General features: G+C 33.1%; 1 protein-coding gene across 3 annotated transcripts in view; it reads right to left on the bottom strand.

Annotated features, from left to right (window-relative positions):
- LOC132698999 (mucin-2-like) overlaps positions 1-24,171 on the bottom strand; it is a 475,159-nt gene that overhangs the window by 92,268 nt on the left and 358,720 nt on the right. The window contains exons 1-2 of one of the 3 annotated variants that reach the window (XM_060665376.1): positions 8,590-8,891; positions 7,785-7,987 (exon numbers count right to left, since the gene is read on the bottom strand). The exons of 1 other annotated variant lie outside the window; for it this stretch is intronic. In XM_060665376.1, the coding sequence (XP_060521359.1) occupies positions 7,785-7,821 (37 nt within the window). In that variant the 5' untranslated portion in view covers positions 7,822-7,987; positions 8,590-8,891. Of the gene's footprint in view, positions 1-7,784; positions 7,988-8,589; positions 8,892-24,171 lie in introns of those variants that run through there. One more of the 3 variants, XM_060665375.1, reaches the window with a different exon arrangement.

Here is a 24,171-nt window from a genome sequence, read left to right as displayed (position 1 = left end):
GAAGAGCAAATCCACGCTGTACATTAAGAATAGCACTAGTCCCAGTACCGATCCCTGGGGAACACCACTAGGCACGTCTTGTGGCAGTGAAAACGCGTTACCAATTCGAATTCTGAACGACCAGTGGCTTAAGAACGCCACCATCCACTCTAGCAGTTTACCACCCATATAATTATTATTAATTATCATTAATAATTAATTTTTATTCTTAGTTGGCTTTAAGAACACCTTCCCTTAGAAGGAAAAACACTGTTTAGAAAACTTTAAATATATATATTTATATTTTATATATATATATATATATATATATATATATATATATATATATATATATATATATATATATATATATATATATATATATATATGCTCAAAATACTCAATTAGACATTAATCATCTATAAATGAGCATCCAAAGAAGATTCCAAGCGTGTTACATATATATATATATATATATATATATATATATATATATATATATATATATATATATATATATATATATATATATATATATATATATATATATATATTCTCACGTATTGATTCACGGATGGAAAAATGTGATGACACTATATTCCGGGATATCATCCGTTCGCTCGTTGAACTCCGACTGGAATCCTGCAAATCTTGCATCCGACTGGAATCCTGCAGACGTTTCGCCAAAATCTCACTTGGCATCTTCAATGCTCGCGCTCCGAAAACACTTCGAACCCAGAATCGAGAAAGCGACGGAAGGGAATGATGTTTTACTGCTAATGTTATTTATTTTATATTTATTAATTGTAAAAGCTGTCTGGTAGGAAAAGTACTTTTTTGGTACACTTAACAAATGTTGTCGATCGATATTGATGTTATTAATATCCGTACTAAATGTCAGTTTTTCATGAAGATATGATGCAACAGCCATATCAATGCGGCATGCCGCTGAACTATAGGAAGTCGTTCCAATTCTTCAAACTATCTGCTTCCACATAATCCCATATACAGGGTGTTTTCTAAACATTTTATTTTCAATATCTGTAATACCACTTAAGATATTTTCTATCTTTCACAAACATGTGAATCAGTCATCCGAGACAACGTTTATGCCCTTTCTTTAACTCCGCCCCTCTCAAACAGTATATAAGTAGGTACAAACTACAATGCAGTTTCAGTTAATCTCTGAAAAGCCAGGAAAACCGGATGATTGGAGAAACGTCAGCAAGTTTGGAAGATTGTAATTATTTTTTTACTAGCTATTGAAAAATTTTTTTTTGTTTTCCACGAATTCTGTAATTCTATAATTTTTGGACACCCGATATAAGCGAAAATACAGATTTAATTACTTTTACTATACGACAGCACGTTCTGAGTTTAGTTTTGCTTTTAAATATTTGTTGCCTTATTGTTGGGTACAAATCCGTATAGAAAAACAACAATAATTTCGCCCACTTTCACTCAACATTTCGATTAGCACCGTTTGTTGTTGCATAAAGTGTCGAGTCCGACAAAAAGCGCAAATTCTCGGCTACCGAAGGCCAGCAATTTCATTATAATATCGTTAAGGCGAAAAGTGAAACAAAATTGCGTAACTATTCGACGAATACGTCTCAATCTTGCCTCAATCTCTGGTGCCCGGGCAGTAAAAATACTGCTTTCGAGAACAAGTTTCCGATTCTTGTTTAACGTATGGTAGGCGTCTCACCCATTGGACATTTAAGGAAAAATCGTACTTTAGAAGGACGCCGAAAATGAGTTTTTTTAGGGAAACCGATTAAAATTCCTTATATATTTCTTTGCCTATCTTAGTCAGCCGAATTAGAATCTAAAATAATACTAAAGTTGTATATTTGCCACTCACTCAGTTTTGTAAGCTGACGGAAGTCTAAGCCCCATATTGCAGACACAACTCTGATAATATTCTGAAAAATCGCAGCTTTAAACTACACTGTAACCGCAATACCTTAATAGATATTGCCACACTCAGAAAAATAATTCGTTTTCAAATGTACAAGAAATCACCTTGTAATAAATCAACTCATTTCTACAATTTAACAAATCATAATATAACAATTTGCGCAAGCATGTAAATTTTTTGATATGATTTGTTTATAAATTATTAGTTTAATCACTTTAAAACATCAACGATTTTCTTTTTTTATATTTAATATATTGCGTATAAGCGGAATTATGTTTAAAACAAATTATTTTTCGCTTATTACAACACGTTTTTTCGTTCTCTTATAATTCTAATTATAAAACTGAAACGTTTATATTTTAAAGGTGGCCGATTGATGCTTCTAAAAGATTTCCTGACATTTTACAAAGAAAAGAGGGTGTGTGTTTTGTTTTTATATTTTTATTTAAACGATTAAAACAGTCGGTTATTTCTTTTTTTAAAGTGTGAATTTTTTACTAAATCCTAAACACATATTGATAGTATTAATTCAAAGGTGGGGGCAATTTTTTTATATGTATTTATATTATACATTTTATTTTATAAAAAAGATTATATGAGCCTGAAACTCAAAAATTGGACTTTATGCTCTAATGATAGCGTTAACAAAAAACAAAGAATTTTCTTTACTGTTTATAATGATGACCTCTTCATTTTAAATCTATAGCACGTTTAACTTATTATTCGAAACTTTTAAAATAATATTTTGTGCCTGGTGAATGGTTTTATTTTCAATTCAAACACTTTTGTGTTAATAAGAATAAGGAATAAAAATCATCATTCATTTCATCAGTCATTTTAGTTTGACGAAGACATTAGAGAATCGTATTGCGTCGAATTGATTTATTAAAAAGCACGAATGAAGCAAAATCATATTTAGTTTGGATAAAATAGTTAACTTTTTTTTTAATTTTGCAACGTTTTTTCTCTGCGTGCCTACTCAAAATCAACAGTATTCAGCAAACAATACAAAACAGCTCGTCTTTGAAATTAAACAATAATGGCGACAGGAAAGTGTGGTCATAGTGCCTCTGCTAATGTCGATTGAGGGAGTGGTACCTCGCTGTACGCCACAAACTTTCACAAACCTGTGTAACCCTAAAAGTTTAGTAGCAGATGTGCAAAAATCAATTCCTCAACTTGCCACTGCAAAAACCACCGCATGCGCGAGATTACAATGCAAGATGGCTATAATTGTTTATAATTCCAAACTACAAATGATACATGCCAGAGCAAATACAATAATAGGAGGTTTCCATCTAAGGGAAGGTATTGTTGAAGCCAACTAAGCCTAAAAATTAATTATTAATGATAATTAATGGCTCTACGGCAAAGACTCGGAAATTACAAATATGAAAATAAGAAAGAATCGAGATGTTCTAAAAAAGCGAGAGAAAGGAAAGATGTTTTACTGTAATGTTAGTGAACGACCGTCCAAATAAATGCGCACATATCGTCCTGTCATAAATATTGGCCTCATTTGTTTCTAATGGATATAGTAAAATCATTTATTTTATATTTATTAATTGTAAAAGCTGTCTGGTAGGAAAAGCACTTTTTTGGTACACTTAACAAATGTGATCGATCGATATTTATATTAATATCCGTACTAAATGTTAGTTTTTCATGAAGATATGATGCAACAGCCGTATCAATGCGGCATGCCGCTGAACCATAGGAAGTCGTTCCAATTCTTCAAACTATCTGCTTCCACATAATCCCATATACAGGGTTTTTTTCTAAACATTTTATTTTCAATATCTGTAATACCACTTTAGATATTTTAATGAAATTTAGCACGCATGTACTATGTCTCAAGGGGCATTATTTAGTGTACCACATTTTTTTAAATACACCTTTATACTATAATAGCTTTATTAATGACAATGTTTAAAAAATTAATATATAAAAACAAATGAATATTTTTCCTAAATACGCTACTACAATACTAAATGACAGCCAATGGAGGTGTTATTGAAAGCATTTCACATTACAGATATTTAGACACCATCATAAACGATAAGGTAGATCATAACCAAGAAATCGTAACAGACGTAACAGAGTGCTTTGGGAAAGCACCCTGTTACCTGACATTTTAAAAAGCAACTCTCGATGTTATGTAAACGCTACGGGTAAAGCTGCATCATCATGAGCGTCTTTATAGTTATTTCCTGTTCGTAAAATCAAATGAACAAAAAAATCTAGCAATTCGCTTAAAGAGGACAAGAATAAATATTACGTAAACCATCTAAAAATGCGTTCAATAAAAGTTAATCAAATTAAAGGTAAACATAATCATAAAGAAAAAAAGGTGACCTGACTTAATTATAATATATAAATTTAAATTATAATATATAAATAAAATTTAATAAAACTAACCAAAACTAATCAAAACAATTAAATAAACATAGTTCCGGGATGCAGTGTCCAGTAATCTTTTGGAATTTGTAATAGTTGCCATTGTTTAACTATTGGTCCACATAATTAATAGTTCACTAAAACTTTTCCCAGTTTTCCCAGAACAGCTAAAACCTGCTACAGTTATGCCAGTTTTTAAAAAATCGGATGAAAGTCAATTTGAAAATTACTGTCTCATTAGGTTACGTTCAATGTTATCGATGATATTTACAATTACAATCTACAATGGCTGCTCTGTTTGACTTTATTACTTGAATCTTGAGCGAGCAGGAGAAGAGCTCTCTTCTTTTTACTTGACTTGAAAAAAACATATGATATCTTACAGTATGATATTTTATGCAATGCTTCTATATGGTATTCGAAATGTGCAGCTAAAATCATATCTAGCATATCGAGCAGATAGAATGGAATAAGTAGCGATATGTACCGACAGAAATAAGAGATATGTATGTAAGATATGTATGTTATAGGTATGTGAATGCTGCATCATGAAAATTTTGAAAGTCGCATAAAGCATGGACTACTGGAGAAGTTATAGGACATTGAGACAGTTTTTATTGTGGAAAAGCATGTAATGAGAACAGTTCTGCTTTTAGAACGTAGACAGTCTTGCAAAGGAAAGCTTAAAGTACAGATACGATAGTGTTCATACAGGAGTGACGTACTTTTTAAGACATTTTAAGACATATAAAATACAGTACGTTTCAGCTAAAAGTAGCCATCTTCACGTGATAAATTACAAACAAAATGATTGGCAGCTCTGCTATTTCAGTCACAAGTGCCCGGGTATCTTAAATGAGGATAGCGATATTCTTTTCTCAAGACTTGTAATAGTTATCAATTTTAAATACAAAAATTCATTGGTACAAACATCAACTTTGGAATTTTACGCAGACACGCCATATTTTTTATTACGTTTAATTCTGCACGGTTTAGAAAATATTTAAGGTTATGTTCACTTGCTAGTGCAAAAGAGCCTATTAAGAAAAGCTGATGCTGTATGCTGTAATCCGAATCATGGAGGCAAAGTATTCTACTTGCATTGCAGTAAATGGGAGATATATAGAAAACAAATTGTCAAATGCCAATCTTTAAATTATTGTAAATTATATTTATTATCTCTCTGCACATTCGTCATTTAGATGTAAAATAAATGGTTTCCTTAAATCATTCACAATAAAAGCATTTGTTTAAGTTTACGATATTGTTATATTTTTCTTTCTTAGAGATCTTAGTAATGACAAATTTCGAAACTCGAATTAAAAAAAGACACCGACACTCCGAACTAAGACTAACTAGTTAGCCTAATATCAATTTTGCGCGCTTATCCTAACATTCTGATGTTTCAATAAAAACTCAAATATGAAAGTTACTATTGTTATTACCGCTAAATGCAAAAATGTATTTAAGTATAGTTAAATAAAGTTGTTGTCGATATCAAAAATTTAGTGCGCCCTGTATAACCCAAAATTGAATATTCATAAAATTCCATTAAAGACAAAGAACTTAATAACAGGTTGTGACAAAACTATATGGGTCACCTTAAATGAGACACCTTCAACACCTTGTTATTTATAAACTGAAGAGGGATTATTGGGGCCGAAATAAAAAAAGATAATGTTTATTTAACTGAGAAAACCACGGACAATTATATAACCACAATATAAAATCCTGTATTACTTTCAAATCGTTTCGAATGCTGCTTGGCGAGAGACACTCCTTCGACGTTTTTCTGGCGTTCAAGAGCGCTTGCGTTTTATAAAATATTCGATTTTGCAACGTTTGCAGTTCCTTCAAGGTAAAACGGTTCGCGTAGGTACGTATGAAAATGTATAAATAATGAATATCGTTAATTATCGTAATTGTCGTGAAACCGACGCGGTGAAACTTGGATGTTATTAATAAAGGACTAAAATATTGTTAAAGTGCGTAAGTATAAGTTATTTCGGAAGTGTATGGACTAATAAAATGGGAAATCCCATCCACTTCCAGTCAACTTTGGTGTAAGCAACCTTTGATCCCTATGTGATATGGAGAGTAGGAAAAGAATATTTGATACATTGGTTGACATACTTGCCACATCTACCTAAATCAGACACTAAATTTTTTAATGGAATGGCCTGTATATTACTACATATTTGGATTCTTTGAAAAATTCTGAATCTTTCTGTGTAACGCATGTTTAGAACAAATTTTTAAGATAAAAATAATTTTTTGGAAAATTTTGAAAAAATACATCTGCCATGAAAGTAATTAACTATATTTTAACCTTTTTAGATAAAAGCTCTGAAATTTTGCTTATGGCTTCCCGATAGGACGCTTTATGATAGTATGATATGAAACATTATCGCATACAGGGTATATAAAACAGCATGAATATTTTGCCAAAGACGCTGTATTTCATTGGGCCGATTAAAGAATGATTTAGTCCTGATCAAAACCATACTATACAATATTTTCAAGCATTTTGGAGTTAAAATTAAAAAAATGCCTATATTATTTTTTCAGTTGGTTTAGACAGTATTTATCAAGCAATTTATTTTATTTATTTTGATATGGAGAATTTTTGTGTTCTAACAACGATTTACTAAATTTATTTATTTGATATTCAAGTGCAATAATATTATAACAAGCACGGGCAATAAATTCAATGAATGAATGTTTTCTGTTATCAACTCTCTTGTTTGTAGAGCCGTAAAACTATCTCAGCCCGAGTCACTGATCCCAGAAATAAAACACATCTGCACTTCTTTCTAGTAATTTCCACATTAAACAGATTAGGCGTTCCATCACAAAAGTACACTTTACCATAACCTTCCAATATCAATGAAGCCGAAAGCAATTCCACACTCCTCTCTGTTGTCCTTTCTTACATTCAAAACATTACTGACCACATATCAAAAGTTCTGAAGAAATATAACGTCAAAATCAGATTTACCACTTGTTAAAAAATTAAGGTTCAAAGAACATGATAGAGCCTTATAACTCATCAGCAATTGCTGAACACAATCAAGAAACCGGATATCAAATTTCATTCGACAACACTAAAATTCTTGCATGTAATCAATTCTTATTGTTATCTTTTTATGGATATCTTGCTGGAACACCTTTGGGATTCCATTTTCAGTGAATCAACTTAAACTTGATAAAAAGCAAGAGCTTTGCAAAGAAATCAACCTTGAAAAGGGCTTAAATATGCGTTGGGTCACTATATAGTAGTTAAGGAAAAAAACCATTTCCTTAAGTTTGTAGCCACGATATTCTCCGTCTTCCCAGTCTTTCTCGTTTTATGAATTGTAACAGGATGTATCGATGTCTGTTACGCATTATGTAGCCTAGATATTCAAACTTTGGGATTTCACAATATTCAAAATTTCCAAGTGTTTGCTCTTTCCGCTTAGAATTTCTTGACTTTTAATATGCTCACCATGTGACATTTTCACGATTCTTCTATAACACCACATCTCAAATACTTCAGGATTCCCCCTACTTCGATGGTTGATGAATCTACTTTAGTTTCAGTTTAAGCTCTGAAGAAGTCAACAGGATGATTGTCGGAACGTCAGCAAGTTCGTTTCAACAACAACCGACACTCTGTTATTGTTCCAGATTCTACTTCATGCAGGAGGACTGAGAACAGAATTAAAGACTTTGTACATTTAAGTGAAGACTAATCGTACCTTTTCTATTTGAGTAGCAAGGTTCCAGATAGTATTTGGTTCTTCCAAATGATCATATATTTTGTTTTTGTCACATTAAAATCTAGACCACATCTTTGGCTGGTTTCCGCTACTAAGGTTCGTAGAGCCTCTAAACTGTCTTCCAAGGCGGGCCCAGTTATATATTGAGATTAAAAATTAAATAGAATTGATGAGAGTATACACCCCTGACTTCTCTCTCTCTCGACGCTCTCGTCTGGTCCACGTTAGCTTTGTTAGCTGTCTTAATTGTATACCAATTGATTTATCGACCTCATAAAATTTAGTGAATTTGGTTACTAAATATTATTTTTGCCTTGATATTAGTATAGAGTGCTCTATTTCCTGTTGAGCAATAATTTCCTCTTTTACCTCATTATATACCTTTATATTTACTGACCAATTACCAAGCCAATATTTTAATGAATATTGGCCTACAAGCAATAATCTTTAGTAACAGACGAGCGACATTACCCAGCTCTGGGTCGCTTACAACAAAACCGCTCTACATCTACTAAACAATAAACGACTCACCTTGAACACACTCGAGCAATACCATCGAGAGCAGCAAAACTGCACCTCCGCTCATCCTAACCCGTGACATTTTCCAAACTGGCAAAGTATCCAAATCACCGTGTGCGAAACGCGTCTCGATCAGTCAATATTTTCAACACCGCATCACATAATCACAGCAAACGCGCCGCGAAATGCCAAAAAAGTATCGATCACTGGTACCGGTGCCCGGAAACGACTGTCTGCACCCGGAACGCGGAAAATCGTGTCGCGATCGTCAGTCGCGACCCACTTCTTGCAAAAGTAAAACACAGCGACGCTGTTTCTTCGTCTTCGGCGGAGGTAGTACTGGTACTCGACGCGGCCCCGCTAAAGAAGGCACCCAGTCACCTGTCCGACGAAGGCCCGGAGGTAGAAAGCTGCTCGTATACGTACCGACGCATTCTTGCCGTATAATGACAACCTAATAATTATTTTCCAATGCTTTTCTAAATTTGGTTATGAGGACCTACCGGATAGGCGAAAAGATATTTCGATCGCCTCGCCAACCTTTCCTCCAAATCCTTGATTGATTGAAGACAGCTTAATCAACAATTTTCAAACTTTTAAAAGTTGATTTTGATCTGACATTTGGTTTTGTATAATTTCGTATAATTTTCGAAGCTCTCCCTGCTTGGCAGAAAAACTTTGTTCAAAAGATTTTTTATTACATTCCATGTCCCTTTTGGATGATCGGCAATAATCTGCCATCATTGCACCATTCCATCGTCCTTAATATCTGCGTCCATTTATTTTATATCTTGGTGAAACCTCTCACCTTGCTCTTCACTCACAGAACCAAGATTTTTAGGAAATTAGTTCCGACGTGACTGTAAAAAGTGTAGTTTTATAATCATATTGCATCCCATTTCCATACATTTTTCTAACATGTTTTCTACAATATTGCCCTTCCTTTATTTTTAAATCTGAGAGAACGGGAAATTTTCCACATAGGTATTTAAAACATGGTCCACAATTTAAAGCTTTAGCGTACTGCTTTTTCGTCGATCAATAGCACTTTATATATATTGACTAATAGAACTAATAGAACTCCCACAATTTTAAGTCACCACAAATCATCGAACTGTCGTCCTTGTATTTGATTTCCTCAAGCAGTAGTTCCAGATTATCGTAGCATTTCTTCATTTGCACAGAATGAGCAACAAGTACAGAAGGAAGAACAAGCAAAAGAACAGCTTAAGGTTTCTCTCGGACGAGTCAATAAAAAGCCTGCAGTCCTCACAATTGCAGTCTGCAAGTTTCTTTATTAGATTAGAAATATGGGTGCAATAAACGCTTCATGAAATAAGAGATTTTAAAGTCTTATTCAACTCAATTTTTATTTCTAGATACTAAAATTTCGGAAAAATCCTTAAATAAACCAATGTCTCCTACTAAGTCATTATGTTCTGATGCTGAATAACTGCGGTTGCTGAAAAACACTCGGTATAACACCAGAAAAACTGACGGTATCTTCTTTTAAATTAGCTGGATTCGCTGGTAGCGGGGCCATGTGGTACTGGCCTCACAACAGACTGGAGGTTCGGAAAAACAATGTTTTTTAAATTTTTAGTATTATATCCACAAACATTACACATGCAGGAATGGCAGGCATAATAGTGATTTGTTGGCTTCCTAATATCATAGGTATTCCAACTCCAAACCTTCTTCACATACCTCACTATATGTGGTTTTGATCACCAATTTTTACTTTAAAATAAGGGTGGTATTTTTTTTAACAGGGGTATAATTTAACATCTAAATTTTTTGACCACAAAAGAACCACATTTAAAAAAGAAATTTAACTGCATAATACTCACTAACCTTACGAAGCCTACAAGAAACGCAGTTCACGATAAACGGGCTTTCTTCAGCACATGCTGCCACGATCTGACGCGGCAATATTTGGACTACACATTTGGAAATCCCAGAATACTAGTGGGAATTTTCCACTAATTTTCTGTTACTTTATGAAAAATGTATGTAATGTTAATGTTCCTGTTTTTAAAACTATAAAACGAAAAATACCAAATCACAAAATCTTTGTTGGTCTGTGTATTAAGGTTATAGAGCTTTTGGAGGTCACGTTATTCGGAATCAATACTCTTTTCAATACATTCACCAGCAAACAAACGAAAACAAATAGAAAACTAATAGTTCGCATATAAACAATATCAAAAAACTTTAGAATTTAGATTAAATAGAAAAAAAAAAGAAAAAAGGAAATTTTAAAATAGGAGAAAATCTTCACACAAAAAAACACAAAATAAAAAAAGAAATAACACATGTGGTATACATGCTATCGGCATTAATAAAACCTTCTGATTTCCTCTTAAATACATCTGTTTCATGACAGGGGACATGATACATCATGTGGGGTTAAATTCTTATGACCATTACTAGATTTATAATATTATATGAGATAAATAAAGAGACCAGAAGCTTACTTTTTGCGAGTTTACATAAAAAGCAACTTATAGCTTATTATATCAAATTTACCCGGCCAGAATTCTTCAGACTATCTGATACTCCATCAAACTTGCGCAGTCCATAGTACTCCTTATTAATTAATTGTTTATGCAAATATAGTGATTTAAGTTTAAATTATGATTTTTGGAATATTTTATTTATTATTAATTTATAATATAAAAACTTATAAAAAATGTAAGCTATGTAATGTTATGTTATGCTTGCTTGAATTTGGTTCCTAAACCTACCATTAGTAGTAAAAAAGTTCAACTGCTCGTTCTCATTGGCCAGTTGAGCCATTGGTACGGTACAAAAAATATACTATTTAGACAAGTTATTCGTATTGGTGGCAAAAACCCAATTTTTGACATAATGGAGTACCAAAAACAACTGCAACAGCAACATCAGTTCGGCCTCGTCACGACGAACTTTAAATGTTTTCAAACCTAATAAGTTTTCAAGTGCTACATAATAGATGTTAGTTGGCTCAAAAACGTGTATTAAGGAGTATTGCGCACATATGCAAGTTTACATCTTATAGGGGTTTATTTGTGCAGTACAGAATTCTCAAACTGGCGAGTCTTCCTATTGTTGAAATTTCAATGTATGTCTTTAACAATTTATCAAATTTTAAGTTAGTTGATGGCGTGCATTCTAAGTATACAAGACAGAGCGGTAAGCTGCATGTTCCCTACTGTAAGCTGTCGACGACTTCGAGGTCACCGGATTATTTGGGTGTTCGAACTTTTAATAATCTGCCAATAGAGTTAAGAGACAAACGTTTAAAACCTTGTCTATTTAAATAACGATTAAAATTATTTGTGTTATCCGAAACATTTGATAGTCTAGACGAATCTTTCTTCTGAAAGTATATTTCGTAAAGATGCAGAATTCCAAATAAAACGCTAAGCATTCTGGATATGCAAAACAAAAATCTACCAAATTCTTGATTGATACATAATTAAATAATGTTTTTATTTAAAAAAGCTACAAATACCACGATTTCAAACTGATATTTGATTCTGTATAATTTAATCCCCCTTAAATTTGAATCTGATAAGCATATTCCTCTACCGCGTAAGTTTTTTTATCAACATTGAAAGAATTATTGGATGAAAATCTCGGTTGATGTATTTTTATTAGTACAAGAACAAGTAGTCAGAATGTGAGTGAAAAAAGTGTACCTTATCCATGCCATCCCATTTATCTAAATTTCTTTAACATGTTTTCTACAATGTCTTCCTTCCTTTAATTTTGTATCTGATAATGCGTGAAATATTCCACATAGGTACTTAGATTATACTCCCGCTTTATTTACAGCTTCAACGTACTGCTTCATCAGTTCTAATTTACTATGCAACGGTGGTAAGAGAATTTTTCGTATCCTAACTGATGATCTAGTAGAAGTCCTACAATTTTTACGTCAACACAAGTTATCGAACTATAGTCCTTGTATTTAATTTTCGTAAGCAGAATATCGGTACAATAAACAAGTGAAAATACTAAGGATATCTATTCCAGGTTAAAAAAAATGTGTTTTTTTTTTCACAAAACTCAACTAGTGATAGATACTTATACAGAATGTCTAAATAATGTACCAAAGTAAAGTTATTATTTGTTTTTAGAGAAAAATATCAAATACAAATAAAACTATTTAATAATAAAATTATCTTCAAATATACAAGGTGATTTAAGAACACTGTGTATATTATATCATCAATAGATACTCCATTTTATTCTCAAAACTCAAGTGTTTTCGGATTTATGGCCATATTTCCCGCATTCCTTATACCTAACTTAGTATTTTTAGAGGCGTACACATTTTTACGAACAAAATACTGAAATATATCAAACTATGGGAAAATATCACAAAAGATTGATAAAAAATAAATATGACTTGAACGTCAAAAGTCTACAGAGACTAATTAAGTATAATTCTTTCAGATAATAGCATTCATTACGTGGATAATTTATTAAATCCAAAATTTAAATAAAAAAATTATGAACTGGGCAACTTTGGAAAAACAATTTAAACAGTATTTCATGCCAGGGATAATACTAAAAACGGAATATTAATATTGCTAGTTCCAGAAAAAAAAATACTTTAAAACTAAGAACAAGGCTGCAAACAAGAAAGAATTATTATCAAGGAAGAATTGTCAAGTTTAGGTTAGTCGTCAGTTGTACCTATTATGTATTTTGACTATTCCTATACAATTTTGCAATTTTCTTTGGGAAAATAATAACAATTAATATTATATTATTATTATTATTTGATTTTTTCAAGGAAATTAATATAGACAAGCATAATATAAGTGACTGTAATACTTTATAAAATTGTTTGCTTAGTAAAATTACAGCTGTCGGAAATGACGTGTAAAATACAATCTTAAACACAGGAAATTTTTGTCGAAAGAATGACCATAAATTCGAAGAAAGTGTAAAAAAATGATTGACATGGAGAACACACATTTTTAATAACAAAAAAGAGCTGGAACTCAGACTACAGGAGCTCTACTGTGTAAATGGTTGAAAATCTAAACTATCATTACAAAATAAGATTCTTGTATAAAAAACAATTATAAAACGAGTCTGGGCATACGGCTTACAGCTATAGGGATCTGCCTCTCGGTCAAACTTAGAGAGATAAAACAGAGATTTCCACTTCCCTTCAACTTACAAATTCCCACCAACAAAAATGAATAGAATGCTGGAATAAGAGATACAGAGACAGAGTAAAACTATATCCAAACGTGCTCGCCAATGAATTATTTAACACAACAGTGAAGTGTTGCCTTATGTACTACTTAATTTAAAATATTTAAAAGTGATTTATAAGGGACTGCCATTCACTTGTTTAATTTATGCTTGTAATACTTTGCTCCTTCACGAAATTACAGCAAGTGTGGCAAGTATGAGGACTAAACAGGATCTTAGATAAACCGCAGTGATGCCTATTTATTTTTCATTTAACAAACTGCAAAATAGATTTGCACATAAATGTTTACATGTCAGTTTACTAAACAGAATTCTCTAGATTTACACTATACTTAAATAGCTTCATTGGAAGGATGTTTAGGTAATATGTTATAGTGTACAAGAATTACAGAAAATATAAGAAAACAATTAAGTTGCAAGTTTTAAAAAAACAACCACAAGGAATACCCCTTGATAAATACAAAACCTTGTAAAACTAGGTATAGACGAAAACAACCGTACTATAGTTTCTACATAAAAAGATTATGGGGATCGCCCATAAAAATAATCTTGAAAAAATCTTCAATAATACTTCATTGCAGAAATATCAAACCAAATCTAAATATAAGAAATAAATAAAAATGTGTTATTTTTTTTGTAGGTATAAATTGGTTTTTTATGGTTATTTGCGATTACATGTTTCTCTTCATTGGAACATTTTTGTAATAATAATTATTTAAAATAAAAATTTTGCTATTTAAATGGGTTGATATGCCTATTATTACTTAATATTGTTTATATTTTTTTATAATATTTTGTGTTCGGCTAAAAAATTTAAAATTTTAGTAAATTTTACAAATAAGATGGAATTCGAACAAAAATTTTCTAAATTGATTTTCTAAATTTGAATGAATAAATTTTGTTAATAACATTTTCTTCGGTTTTTTGAAATAAGGTTTCTTTCCTCTTGTAAAATTTCTGCATTTTTAATCCTATATGCTGTTTGACTTGCAAATATTTTGAGTGCACTTTATATGATTATTGAATATACGATAACTTTTGGCAATATTAGATGTGAAGTTTGCAAAAAAAATCCCATATGTTGCACACTAAAATATTCACATTTTATAGAAAAGTTTATATGTGGTTAAGTGTGAGTTGTAGTAAGGCTAGACTTCGCTTGTGTCAACTTACAATAAAGACTTTAATAAGTAAATTAAAATAAGAAATTATTAGATTTTGCACATTTCTACTAGAAGTAGAGTGTCGAAACTAGACGCGTTAGTTCTGTAACTGTCTTCGGCACCAGATGGCTAGCAACGCGTTTGAGCTGCATATACGAGGTGTGCTCAGTAAGTGAAGTGACTTATGTAATTGGGCGGGCTTCGATCTTCGATATTTTTTTTTGGTATACATGTCCCTAACATATGTTCACATCTGCAGCCAGTTTGCACTACTTTTTTTGTGAGACAGAACCGTTAGACATGTCTTGCGTGCTCGGCGATTTTCTGCTTACAAAAAGAAGTAGAACAAGGAATTTGCATAACATTTTGTGTAAAAAAATGGAATACAGTGCTGCAAAACACCTGCCTCTTTCTCTTCCTTCTCTTAATAATAATAATAATAATAATAATAACAATAATAATAATAATAATAATAATAATAATAATAATATACTTTATTCGGGTAATTTCGACAAGAAAAGGCAAGAGTGCAGCGCCCAGACGTATCTGCTTGCTGATTTCTACACTTATCCTTACACATAACATCACACCACGGTTTTAATTAATGTTTACAATTGCGTTAAGCACCCACTTAATTATATAACAGAATGAAAAACCTAAACCTACCTCTGTAAATAAAAAAACTATTAGCTAAAGTACTGTAAGTACCACAAATTTTTAAAGAATTCTAGCAGTGCACATTGGTTAGATTCTTCCTGCGCTCTGTAACTTCTCAATGTTTTTTTAATTTTTTTTCTCTTTAAATTCTAGAACATAACCACGTTTTTAATTTATTTGGAAAAGAATTTATTGTCGCATTCTGAATGGAATGGGGCAGGTCATTATATAGTTTAGCCAAGTCGTAACTGAAAGATCTTTCAAATATCGGTGACGAGGAACTATGACTCCTTTAAATCTTAGATTTAAGTTATTCACGTCTGTTCTAAAAGTTATTTTTTCGGAGAGTTATTCCGGATATTTTGTCTTAATTATTTTGAAATAAAGACAACAGCGATGGATCAAGCTTGTAGCTGATGCCGTAAATAAACCTCAAGCAGCATTTTTGAATTTTTTCAATACGTTGTGACGAATTAGCTGTCAAACAAGGCCCATATACGACATCACAGTGATTAAAGATGGAGAGAACAAGAGCATCGCATAAGGTTTTTTTAAGATTTCGAGATAGAATATGCCTTGAGCTATACAACCCTTTTAAACGGCCAATAGCCCTTTGCGTACAAGTCGAGATATGCTTTTCAAAGCGAAGTTTTGTATCTAAAAGTAATCCCAAATTTTTTGCCTCGTTTTGAAAAGGAAGAGTAATATTGTTTATTTTTATGATTACTTCAGAAGCAAGACGCTTAACATCCACCGGCCGACCAAAAAACATTACAGAAGATTTTTTTGCGTTTGAAAGCAAACCGTGATCTCTGGAAATTCTGTCAATTCGTTCAAGGTCACTGTTGATATTTTGGCACTCAAGCTGCAACCTAGAGGGGTCAAAAACATGGTAGAGCTGCTTGTCATGAGCATATGATTGTCCTTTGCAATGTTTGAGAAAATCTAAGAATTTTGTTGTGAAAATAATAATCAGAACAGGAGCTAAAATTGAGCCTTGAGGAACTCCACTTCTTATGTCTAGGCAAGCAGACTCGACCCCGTTCAGGACCACCTTTTCCTTTCTCCCTGTTAAGTAGTTTTTAATTAAATTTACGGATGCCTCCCCAAAATCTAAGTATTTAAGAATAGTGAGTAGAATATTGTGACTAATGGTATCAAAAACCTTAGAATAATCGAGTAGAACCAACACAGCGCACTTACCTTTATCAATTCCTCTGATGATGTCATCTGTCACATTAAGAAGCGCTGTAGCACAACTGTGCCCCCTCCTAAAACCGGCTTGTGTTTTGTCAATTAGTTTCTCCTTTTCAACATAATTTGTTATTTGGCTTTTCAGGACACGATCTATAACCTTGGATAATATTGGCAGAATGGAAATGGGCCTTAAGTCGCTAAACGACTGCGGATTGTCAATCTTAGGAAGAGGGACAATATTAGCTACTTTCCAAAGAGACAAAGATGACATATGTACTTTAATATAAAAGGGCAACAAAAAATTATAAAGTTGATATGGATTCCGTCATGACCAACCGCTTTAGTTTTAATTTGAGTGAGAAAGTGTACAATTTGCGATTCTGAAGCTATAGAAAACTGAGATTTATCTTGCGGATAAGGAGAGTTCTCATAGTAGTCGATCATTGGCGACGTTGAATTTGAAATTGGAATGGAGTTAATGAAAGATTTGTTTATTAAATCTGGACCTGATAGTTGGTCAGGAATCTTTTTTCCAGTGTTTTTTGTACTTTTTATCACATTTACATTTTTTAGAGATTTCCAAAATACTTTTTTTTCTTTATTGTTTAAAGAATGTTCTATATATGCTTTTTTCTCGCAGTGGATCACTTTGTTAGTAAAGTTTCTAAGCTCTCTATAACGGGCCTGATTTTCAGGTGTTTTGTTTATTTTTGTACCTAAATTTTACTTTATTTCTTAATTTTATTAGAAACTTGGTGACTGTTTTTAATGGGGCATAAGCATCCTGTAGAATGTTCATATTTTCATTAAAGAAAGATACTTTTTCATCAATAGAATTTAAGTCAAACATATTCCGCCAAGGTATAGATTTTAGGGAATTATCCAAAGAGTCAATATCTACATTTTTAAAGTCTCTGTACCTAATTGGCTCTACTCGATCTCTCCGCGCACTCAACTCAACATCCGCAAAAATCAATTTGTGAATAGTGCCCGATCTAATGACTTTTATCTCTTTTGAAACTAATAGGTGATCTATTAACTTTTTATTGGTACATGTCTCTCTAGTCGGCTCATCGATAATCTGCTCTAGCTCCAATGTATCTAAGAGATCCAGGTATGAACGAACTCCATACTCGCTTATGTCGAATAAATTTAAATTTGTGTCCCCAAAACAGATTAAGTTATCAGTTTGTGGAAGAAGGTTTAGACATATACTTTCCAATTCATCAACAAATATATTTGGACTAGAATTTGGGGGCCTATATACACACCCAATGGTTAAATTTTTTGATTTAGTTAGTTTTATTTTTACCCAGAGACATTCAATCACGTCATGGTATGTCTAAAGGTTCATGTTTTATGATTTTTTTAATATAAAGACTCCAACTACATCGTAATCCTCTTCCAGAATAAGGTCCCTAAACTTGTCAAAATGTAAGGGCAAAGAAGCTATATTGAGGTGGGAGACTTTCAAAATGTCGAGCATTGTGGTATTTATTATTATAGAGAGAAATAAAGTTTCTAAATAAGTAGGCAACAAAAAAGAACGAACTACTAGCCGCTTAAAGTATAAAGTATTTAAGCTGTGTTAGAACGAATTGTCCGTAAAACAAATACATATTGATGTAGCAGTGCTAAATAAAAAGGTAAAATACTTTTTAAATGTCTTGCTACGTAGAATTCTGCTTCCACCACTGTTCGATTTTTTGAGTTTCCAGAGGCTTTTTCCTCACCTGGGTGGTCGTCGTCTTCAGAGTCTTCAGATTGATAATTCTCAATTTCTTCCAGTTCTTTTGCTGTATACGTACCTTCGGCAACAACCAGTTTAAATCCCTTGATTTTGGCGTTTGGATTCTCTTGTTGGCTAATTTCAAATGCTGCACCATAGTTTTTTCTCGGCGCGATCTTCAGTGCAAAGGTCGTTCCCGATGGATACCCCACTGCCCTGCAGTTCGTAGAAAAGAAGCAAATTCGATAATTATTGGTGCCCGTTCACTTTTGCTAACTGTATAAATATTATTTAGATCTCCTTCAGTTATATCTGTTTGTAATAACAAATTTAGCTTAGCGATTGTATCTGCCAGGATGTTCTCGTTTTGGCCGATCCTCACACCACATTATTTTTCCTAACTTTTCTTTAAATTTTTCCGTCTCGTCATTTACGTTATTGATCTTCGCGTTGACTTTATCTATATAAGTTTCTATCTCCGCTTTTATGTCCCTTTTGATGTCCTCTGTTTGTTTTTCGTTAGCTTTAGATATTAAATCAAATAATTCTTTTTTAAATTCGTTACCAATTGTATCACGCATATCTTTGAAGTTTAGAAATTTTGCTTTATTCGAACAACCGTTGGTGTAAGGCGCTTTATCGCACTGTAGAGCAAAAAGTCGAGCAGTGCGATATTCAGCCTTATATGCAATATTCACTTAGCGATAATGAATTTAAATTTCAATCTACTTCAACTATGGCGTGATGTTATCGCTCACCCTTTTCAACAATTGACGATTGGATGCTTATACGACCACTTGCAAAAATTCATCTGGATAGAACCCCAAAGACAGTACAAATATACGAACTTATTGGGAGCACCACAAACACGTGAACATCAACATTAATATGAATCTGAATATGTTCCAATGGAGCTGTTAAACGATGCCAATGATGATATGCTCAAATGCTCAAAAATGTCATAACTGGTGACGAATCATGGGTGTATAGTTATGACATAGAATCCAAAGCCTAGTCGTCCTAATGGAGACCACCCAGGTGCCCCGACCTGCGTGGTCTCTCCCATCTTTCTCTTCCACTTCCTGCCTGCCGTTTCCGGTGTGACCCATATGGAACCCTCTGTTGACGGCGTGGCGCAATTCCTTGGCGCCGGAAGAGAGCCCGTCCGCGGTTCCGGAACCATCACCGCGAGTCTCTTCTCTCTTCGCCCTTTTTTTTCTGCCCCACTCCTGTTTCAGAGGCAGAGTGGCGACGACCTGGTTTTTCCGGTTTGTACCGAGCCCTCCACCCCGCTCGCACGAGAAGATAGGGAAAAAAACTGTCCGACTCTGCAGAGCCCCGCATGCAGAGGTAAGGCTGGGGTTGGGATCGGTAGAGACTGATCTTCTATCCAGCCATGCGTCCCCTAGGCCCGATTCCCCACCGTTGGATTTAAGATTTAAGATAACGCATAGTTTATCAACCGACTATAAGCCAGTTGGCACCGTCATACCCTGTTCAAACCCTTAGCCACGACACGATAGCTGGGCAGGGTGCGCTGGTCCACGAATGGTTGTTAGCCCTATTGGATTTTTACGTCCTCGTGCCTCCTTATTCCCAGCCACCCAGGCCCGTGAGAGCCTGGGCTCCCCTATCCGCCCCCGGGGACGCGCCTCATGGATTGCTCAACCACAGAGGGAAAAGGTACTATAAGAAACAAAGTTAATATATTAAACAGAAAATGAAGATTGTAATGGAAAGTACAAAAAATTTATGACAAAGGGCCATAGATAGAAAGTTGTACCGACGCATTTTTGCCTTGTAATGACCCCCTTATGTCTATTTCGGAAGGATGCAGAGTATCTAATAAAAGGTCAAGTAATCTTTTCGATATAAATAACAAAAATCTACCGATTCCTTGATTTTAATCAATTAATATTTTTCAATTTTAGAGATATATAACATTTAGGACGGGAAGATATCCATCTAAGTCTGTTGCCATATTATTCTGTAAGGGTAATGTTAGAGATGAGTTAAACGGATGTATAAATTTTGCACAGTGTTATACCATTTAAAGACTGTTGTCAAAATTTAGGTCTTATCATTGATAAAAATTTAAAAAAATAAAAATAAAAGATTAAATTAAAGATTAGAAATAGTCGTTGAACTTGCGAACGACTTGAAGAATTGGGATGGCTTTCTATGGTTCACCATCGTGCTTTTTTACAAGATATTTGAATTAAAATTTCCACTATATCTTCATGAAAAAACTAACATGTGACAACGTTTCTTAACACAAAGCACAAACAGTGTTTTCTAAAAAGTTTTTCCCATCAGACAACTTTTGCAATTATAAATATAAAACAAAGTAAATATGCATTACTTCATTTAACAAACAAATGAAGCGACACCATGATAGGATGTTAAGTGGGCATTTATTTCAATGACGGTTTTTCTTTCTCTTTTCCTTTCTTGGCACTTGTACTTTCTTTCATTTCTCCGTATTTCTAATTCCTGTGTCTCTTCTGCTGTAAAGGTTGCATGCAGCGCAACAACTTCCCTTCCCACATCGACTTGTAAGCTATAGTTAACAAAAACCTTCCACATCCAATTATAGAGATAAACGTCCTCTTTCTAAGAATGATTCACAAATTCATAAGCTTGTTACTTTCGAAAATCGATGAAAAATTTTGTTGTCCTTTTTAACCCTCCACGAGGCACATAAGCTTATAAGAAATAGCCCCGACTCCGATATCCATCTTTTTTTGTGATATTCGACTCTTTTTTAGACCTTGCTATGAAACACGATAAGTGTCCGAAATTTGAAGCAATCGACTTCATATTGAAAATTTAAAAAAAAAAAAATCGCGTGTGCAAGGGTCTACAAAAAAGACCATTTTTCAAAAACCATTTACAAGACCGAAAAAATTCTTGAACCAGAAGACGCAAAGGAAACGACTCCATAAACACCTATTCTTGTCAATTTTTTAAAAATATACAGGGTGCGCCGCAAATTCAAAAAAACTGAAAAATGTTTCACCCTACTACTGAAAACTGGCAATAATTTCAAATCTATGTTTTAGATGTCAGTCCAAATGAAAATCACTATTTCTCGCCCTCAATCTAGACGCGATGACGTCATTTAATATTAACACGTATTGCATGGTTTCAGAATACAAGTAGTTTTTTGAAAACCATTTACTCCATTGGAAAAATTCGGATTCCAGGAAACTAAGAAAATAAATAAATTAAAATAAATTCTAGTTGATATGAATACTTTGGTCCAAGATTCGCAGTCTTAAAGCAAATAATAATTAATAATAATAATAATAATAAAATTAATAATAATAATAATAATAATAAAGCTCTAGCCTAAAAAACCTAGATATCATATCATATCGGAAACTTTTAGTAGAACTGAAATCCTACTGTGAAATATGCTATGTCTGGATTAAGTTACTGGAATTATATCAAGTTTTGATTTTTGTAATAATTATAATTGCGAGTTCAATTAAAATAAATTCAAAAATATCTTGAAATCCAGGTTACTTCACTTATTTCAGTTACTTGATCTAAAACGCGGCGAACAGAATCAACGAATATAATTAATTACGACTCAACCAAGTGCCAGAACAAGCACTTAATTCGTCAACACAATAAAGAACGTGAAATCTCTTTGGACAGGAATAGAAAACTAACCAAAACTAACCAAAATGCGACAAACTTAATGAGATTCTTGTTTAAATTTATAGAAAATTTGTTATTTAAACATTGGATCAAAAGCGATCCATGTGAGATATAGAAGTTCATAGCAGACCAGGCGGACTATGAAAACAAAGCTACTAGAATACAAACAAAAAAGACTTAGGCTTCGTCAAAGTGTCCGAATGGGCACTTGAAATGTTCAAGGAATGCTGCAAACTTGGGCTTAGTAAGAACACCGTTCATTTTGCGGAACACCATGACCAAACTTTTAGTGGTGTCGCTTTTGTCGTCTCATCACAGTTCAGCAATATGCTACTATCCTACTTATGGCAATGAACGCCGTAAACACGTTATTGCCCCTTTTGGAGTGGGGGAAAGAAATGAAGGAGGTGAAAAACTTATACAGAATAAATTGGTTAACACCAATACCACATTCAATCAACATATTCGACTTAAATATTACCTGGATCCCAATACAGAAACCAAATAGATTATATTATGATCAGTCAAAGATGGAAATCCTCAATTCTGAATATCAAGACACACCCCGGTGCCGATTGCAATTCTTCAAATTAAATTAACTACCTTAAGGAAACTAACTGTGGTAAAGAAAATATGCGTCTGAAAAACAATTGGATTTGATGGACAGCAACATACAAAATATCCAAAACCCAGAGGATAGCGAAACTATCTGTAATAATCGATTAAAAATGCACACGTACAAATACTATCACAAAGAAATGAAATACCTGCTAAGAAGGTTTGGATGTCGCTAGCAACATGGCAACTGGTAAAACAGAAAAAAAACTGGACTTAACAAAGAACAAGAGAGACAATTACACAGTAGACTTGTACAAAAAAAACTCTCAGCTAGATAAAAACACCTAAGTTAGTGTACAAAAACATGCAGAGAGGCACAAAGTAAGTGATCTCTTTAAAAAAATTAAAGAAACGGCCAGAGATTTTAAGCCAAAAATATGATGGGCTATTAGGGGTAAAACGGATGTTGCTAAGTAAAACCACTTTAGCTCTAAGCCAACAGGGTGATTAGCGAAATGTCAACAATAAACAGCCGACGCAGGAGGAATCCAGAAGATTTTTAAATAGTATTACAGTAGCTTGTGAAAGTTTTTTGGAAAAAAATAATATGTAATCTAATATGGGAAACCGCAATTTGGCCTAACGACTGGACAACATCTACTATGAATCCACTACACAAGAATTCTTCTACTCGAAAATATAATAACTGTGGGATGAAGAAAATGCAAAATGTATTTTTTGATTTTTTTATCTGTTCTGTACAAAACATGCATTTTTTCCAGTTATAACAACCCAACAATTTAAGTGTAACCGGATTTGTTCAAGAATCATTGAGCGACAAAAACTGGTAGGGGAGGGTGGGGCAACGAAACCCTCCTCAAAAATTAACTATTTTTTTTTCTTATTAAAACTATAAATTCTGGTTGTTGGTACATTTTTAGCCCTTTACGAAACACTAGCTGTAAAATGGAGCGCTTAAAAATTCTAAAAAAAGCTATTCCATTTTATTATAACCGAATCATAAATAATTTATTGAACATGTTATTTTTTTGGATAATTATATGGATTTAGCTTAAAGCCAGAGCTTTCGAAAATTTTAGATATACCACTAACCAATTTTTTAATATATAGAAAGATAGTTACTAGTCAGTAACGTTTTTTTTATATAATACTATTTAATAAATAATTATAATTATTATATATAACATTATAAATAGGAGAGAGTGGGGCACGATGGCGAAAAGCTTTGCCAAAATTTGGGTAAGTTTAGTTAGTAAATCGACTTGATGGTTAAAATCCAAAATAATAAAAAACTTAATTTTGCTTCCTTGCCCCACCCTCCCCTAAATAATTTAAGTGTGCAAGTTGCTATTATCTGAATGATCAACAGTATTATTGAATTATTAA

This window comes from Cylas formicarius, unplaced genomic scaffold (assembly GCF_029955315.1).
Source record: "Cylas formicarius isolate icCylForm1 unplaced genomic scaffold, icCylForm1.1 PGA_scaffold_3__17_contigs__length_32017465, whole genome shotgun sequence".
NCBI lineage: Eukaryota > Metazoa > Arthropoda > Insecta > Coleoptera > Brentidae > Cylas > Cylas formicarius.
The sequence above is the reverse complement of the archived record's forward strand: the minus strand, read 5'-3'. Positions and strand labels throughout refer to the sequence as shown.